The sequence below is a fragment of the Erithacus rubecula genome (assembly GCF_903797595.1).
Source record: "Erithacus rubecula genome assembly, chromosome: W".
In the NCBI taxonomy this organism is placed as follows: domain Eukaryota; kingdom Metazoa; phylum Chordata; class Aves; order Passeriformes; family Muscicapidae; genus Erithacus; species Erithacus rubecula.
Genome location: NC_136690.1, coordinates 322,773 through 328,255, shown reverse-complemented (window position 1 = coordinate 328,255; position 5,483 = coordinate 322,773). Strand labels below are relative to the sequence as shown.

The 5,483-nt window shown below is 41.8% G+C and overlaps 1 protein-coding gene across 1 annotated transcript; it reads left to right on the top strand.

Moving 5' to 3' along the window:
* The first annotated feature begins 1,087 nt into the window (after positions 1-1,087).
* On the top strand, positions 1,088-3,437 carry LOC306814062 (uncharacterized protein). Its single transcript, XM_079329772.1, has 3 exons — positions 1,088-1,569; positions 2,018-2,088; positions 2,420-3,437. Exons 1-3 carry the CDS (start codon positions 1,250-1,252, stop codon positions 3,160-3,162), a joined length of 1,134 nt encoding a protein of 377 aa, XP_079185898.1. The 5' UTR covers positions 1,088-1,249; the 3' UTR covers positions 3,163-3,437.
* The last annotated feature ends 2,046 nt before the right edge of the window (positions 3,438-5,483 follow it).

Below are 5,483 nucleotides of genomic sequence, written 5' to 3'. Positions count from 1 at the left end.
AGCAGAAATACCACAAGAAATAGAACAAGCTGTAGTACCATGGGTATGGGAAACAGGAGTACCTGGAAAATCAAAAGCAGCACAACCGGTTGTAATAGAACTAAAGGAAGGAGCCTCCCCAGTAAGGGTAAGACAATATCCTTTGAAATTGGAAGCACGAATAGGAATAGCACCCATGATTGAACAATTTCTTAGCTTGGGAATTTTACAGGAATGTGAGTCAGAATTCAATACTCCGATATTCCCAGTCAGAAAGCCAAATGGTAAGTATAGATTAGTTCAAGATTTAAGAGCAATTAATAACATCACTAAAGATATACACCCAGTAGTAGCTAATCCGTATACATTGTTGACAGCTGTGTCGGAAAGGTTTAAGTGGCTCACAGTGATTGATTTGAAAGATGCATTTTTCTGTATCCCCTTGGCACTTGAAAGTAGGAAATACTTTGCCTTTGAGTGGGAGAACCCAGACACGGGACGCAAGAAGCAGCTCACCTGGACGCGTCTACCACAAGGATTCAAAAACTCACCAACTATTTTTGGAAATCAATTGGCTCGAGAGTTAGAAGAATGGAAGACGACTCAGGTAAAAGAATCACCTTTCTTATATGTTCTCCTACAATATGTTGATGACATCTTTATAGCCTCCACAGAAAAGGATGTTTGCCTCAGACTCACTATTGGATTACTTAATATGCTGGGACAAGCTGGATACCGAGTATCGAAAGAAAAAGCTCAGCTGGTAAGAACCCAAGTAATTTACCTAGGCTGCGAAATTTCACAAGGGGTGCGAAAGTTGGGGGTTAATCGAATACAAGCAATTTGCACCATACCCACACCACGAAATCCACAAGAGTTAAGATCCTTTTTGGGCATGGTAGGGTGGTGCCGCTTGTGGATCCCAGAATTTGGACTAAAAGCAAAACCCCTGTATGAGGCAGCCAAAAGCCCTGTGTTTCAGTGGGGACAAACTCAAGAAAAAGCATTCCAGAGTCTGAAACAAGCCTTAAAGGAAGCCCCAGCATTAGGATTGCCAGATCTTACAAAACCTTTTCAACTATACGTAAATGAGAGACAGAGACTGGCAATAGGGGTGCTCACCCAAAAACTGGGCTCATGGAAGCGCCCGGTGGGGTACTTCTCAAAGCAGCTAGACACTGTAAGTGCCGGATGGCCAGGTTGTCTTAGAGCTGTGGCAGCAACAGTGCTTCTAATTCGGGAAGCCAGAAAATTGACTCTGGGGAAAAGGATGGAAGTATTTGTTCCCCACATGGTCATTGCGGTTTTGGAACAAAAGGGGGGGCATTGGCTCTCATCAAGCCGCATGTTACAATACCAGGCACTTCTCCGAGAACAAGATGACATTGAATTAAAAATAACTAATCATCTCAACCCAGCAGAATTTCTTAGGAGCAGCAGCCAGGAAGAAGGAGGCGAATTGACACATGACTGCGTAGAAATCATTGAACAGGTGTATGCCAGCCGGAAGGACCTGAAAGACGAGCCTTTGGAGAATCCGGAATGGGAACTGTTTACAGATGGATCCAGCTTTGTGGAAAACGGAACCAGGTATGCGGGATATGCAGTAGTGACTTTGACACAAATAATAGAAGCTCAAGCTTTAACCCCGGGAACTTCAGCCCAGAAAGCCGAGATACATGCTCTGGTGAGAGCCTTAGAATTGAGTCAAGGGAAAAGAGTAAACATTTGGACTGATTCAAAATACGCCTTTGGAGTAATACATGTACATGGAGCACTATGGAAAGAAAGAGGACTGTTGAATTCTCAAGGATCAGAAATTAAGCACAAAGAACAAATATTAGCACTATTGGAAGCAGTGCATAAACCTCAGGCAGTGGCAGTGATGCATGTAAAAGGACATCAAAAGGAAGAGGGAAAAGCGTTCCAAGGAAACCAGTTGGCTGACAGAGTTGCCAAACAGGTTGCCCGAGAGGTATGGACACAATTAGCTTTATTGCCAGTGCGAATTAACCCTGCAACTTCTTTTCTTGAGCAGAAACCATGGTATACACATGAAGATGAGAAGCTTGCTCAATTTCTCCAGGCCCAGAAGAATGAAAAAGGATGGTATGTCACAGCTGTAGGTCAGGTTCTACTGCCGACAAAAGTAATGAAAACAATTTTAGAAATCGAACATAACAAGTGCCATTGGGGAGCAGACGCATTGGTACAATTTTTAAAACATGAGGTGATTTCCAACCAGATGTTAACAATGGCAAAACGGATTAACGCCACGTGTCCTGTCTGTATTAAAAATAACCCAGTGACACGAAGGCAAGTACAACTAGGAAAGTTACAAGTAGGGCCGCAACCAGGAGACTATTGGCAAATAGATTTCTCAGAGCTACCAAAAGCACAAGGGTACCGTTATTTACTGGTGTATGTGTGTACTTTTCAGGGTGGCCGGAAGCTTTCCCGTGCAGGACTAACCAGGCAAAGGAAGTAATTAAAACCTTACTACGAGAAATCATTCCTAGATTTGGGATCCCATTAGGAATGTCCTCAGATAGGGGACCTCACTTTGTAGCTGGAGTAGTCCAAGAGGTAGCCAGAGTATTAGGGATAGCCTGGGATCTCCATACGCCCTGGAGACCACAATCTAGTGGCCAGGTAGAACGGATGAATCAGACATTAAAAGGGCAGATTAAGAAAATTTGTCAGGAAGCAAAGATACAGTGGCCCCAGGCACTACCTCTAGCCTTGCTAAGAATCAGGATTAAACCCAGAGAAAAGATAGGAGTAAGTCCATACGAAATTTTGTATGGCAAGCCATATCATGCTGCAACTTACAAAGGGGACCCTCACTTAGTAGGAGATCAAGTATTGTTGAGTTACATTTTGTCTTTAAATAAAGTCCTTACAGCGCTGCGGGGAGCATTGCAGTGGAACCGGCCTCTGCCCTTGGAAAATCCTGTCCATGACATCCAGCCAGGAGATCAAGTATATGTAAAGAACTGGAATACAGAACCCTTGAAAGAAGTATGGGGCGGTCCTCACCAAGTGATCATGACTACCTACACGGCAGTGAAAGTCCAAGGGATCGACAACTGGATTCACTACACTCGAATCAAGAAGGTCCCGTCAAGATGGGAAGTACAGCCTCTGTCTGCAACAAAGCTGGTGTTCAGGGCAAGGACTTAGTTCTTTTAACATTAGTCTGTATAATGCAGGTGGGAGAAGCATTTGTTAAAATTACAGTTCCGGAGCCAGATGTAATGGTGCCAGAAGGTGCGGGAATAAATTTAACCTGTTTGTTTTCTGACAACCAGAGAGCTGGATTAAAAGAAGTAAAGGTAGCCTGGAGACAAATCACCACAGACGAAGTATTTACAGAAGGAATCGTGACATTTTGGGATATGGAACAGCAAAGAGGTAACACCACATTGACAATATCTCATATGCAAGCTGATCAGGTAGGACAATTCTCATGCATTGTGTGGATTAGAGAAAACTTTGATTATGGGGACATAAATGTAGGTATTTTAAAGGAAAATAAAACCCGAAGGGGGTACTCGGTGCAGGTAATACCAGTCAGTGCACGAGTAAATATGTGGAATGGATTGAGAGATACAAGCCTGGCACTACAGAGAAACCAGGAACAACAAAATTTAGTAGTAGGGTTAATTCGAGATTTTGGACAAATACAAAACGTATCAAAAATAACGGCATGTTTACCTCTGCCACAAGCTGCAGGGGAACCAATCCCTTGGGGAGTGATTCCAGTAGGAAATTTACCCCTAATAAAAAGAGGTAAGAATGGAAGTTGTGAATTAAAATTACGAAATAAAATCGAAATTGAAGTAAAATGGGAAAAGGTTGGAGAAACATTAAGAATATTAACCTATAAGGATTGTCTAATTAGCCATGGAAGGTTAGGACAAATTAGGGATTGGGGAATTCAATTAGCGACAGGGGGAAAAGTAAAACCTGAAGATGCTAAGTGGGAATGTTTTCTACCACATTGGCAAAAGAAAAGAATACCTAAAAATGAAAGCTATTATGAAATGATATGCCAGAACTCATCCCGGCAGGAATCCTCGTGGGACAGTTGGAAAACGGTATGGGGCCCCAGCATATTAGAACATTATAGTTACATTGGACAAGTTAATTGGTGTGTCCAATGGACGGGAAGCAGAAATGCCACTCACACAGAAGTATCTCAAACCAGCACATCTACAAAAACTTTGAGCGCCACAAAAGAAAATTGGAACTGCACCCAAATTCTCACCTGTGACACTCCAGAGAATCAAATTAGTTTGGCACCGGTCAGAATGCTTATAAAATGGGGTTGTGAGTGTAGAAAACTTAACCATACAATTCCAGGAAGTGCTTTCCCGCAGGACCAGAAGGGTAAAACTTTGAGCTGTAAGGATACAACTATCAGGAGTCCAGGAAATTTAGTATGGATTATGGGACATGGACAATGGACAACACATTTGCCATTAGACGGGCCTGTAACACAAATTACCTTAGGGGTTCCCACATTATGTCCTTTTTGGAAACAGTCTAAATTAACGAAGAAAGAGATGCAGTCACGAGCAAAGAGAGAAACAAATAAAGTAGCAGAAGAACTAGGACAGGGAAATGAAGATGAATGGCATGAACCCTCATCAGGAGTTAAATTTGGGTGGGTATTGGAATCCTTGTTTGCACCAATTTCTACATATAGAAACCGGGAGATGCTGTACAAATTGCTAGGACAAACTGAGAGGCTAGCTACAGTTACAAAGAAAGGATTTAAGGATCTAAATTTACAATTGCAGGCAACAACAAGAATGACAATCCAAAATAGAATGGCATTAGATTTGCTTTTATTAAAAGAACATGGAGTCTGTGGATACCTCCAAGGAAAGGTTGATCATTGCTGCATACATATCCCAAATGTCACAGAAGAAGTAGAAAAGGACATAAGTCAATTGGAACAAATTGAAACAAAAGTGCATGAAGTCCAGGAAGAAGCTGAACATAACTGGGTAGGAGCACTGTTTAGCTCCCTAGGAATCCAAGTCTCTGGTTGGATATCATCAATTGTACAATATGTAATAATGATTGTATTAATTATTGTAGTATGCATGATTATGTATAGATGTCTTTTAGGAATGATTGCCAGAGAGGGAACTAATACTCGACGTGTCATGAGAGCACTGACCCGGAAAGAAGTAATCCTGCCAACTCGAAAAGAAGACTCACCGTTCTACATAGAAACCACAACTTGAAGAATTGAGCATCCTTGCAGAAAATCTGAAGAATGCTCAAAAGGGGGGAGTTGATACCGAAATAATGAGAAAAAGGACTAATGTAGATATAGTAGTAGTCATGCTAAGGCTTAGAAAACTGCAGTTTTCGGACAGGCCCTGAGAACCTACCTTGTGAAACAATAGTGAAAAGAATTAGTAGAGCATATAGAACATTTAGAACTGTGAAAACAATAATCAAAGGATTTAGTAGGGCATATAGGACAT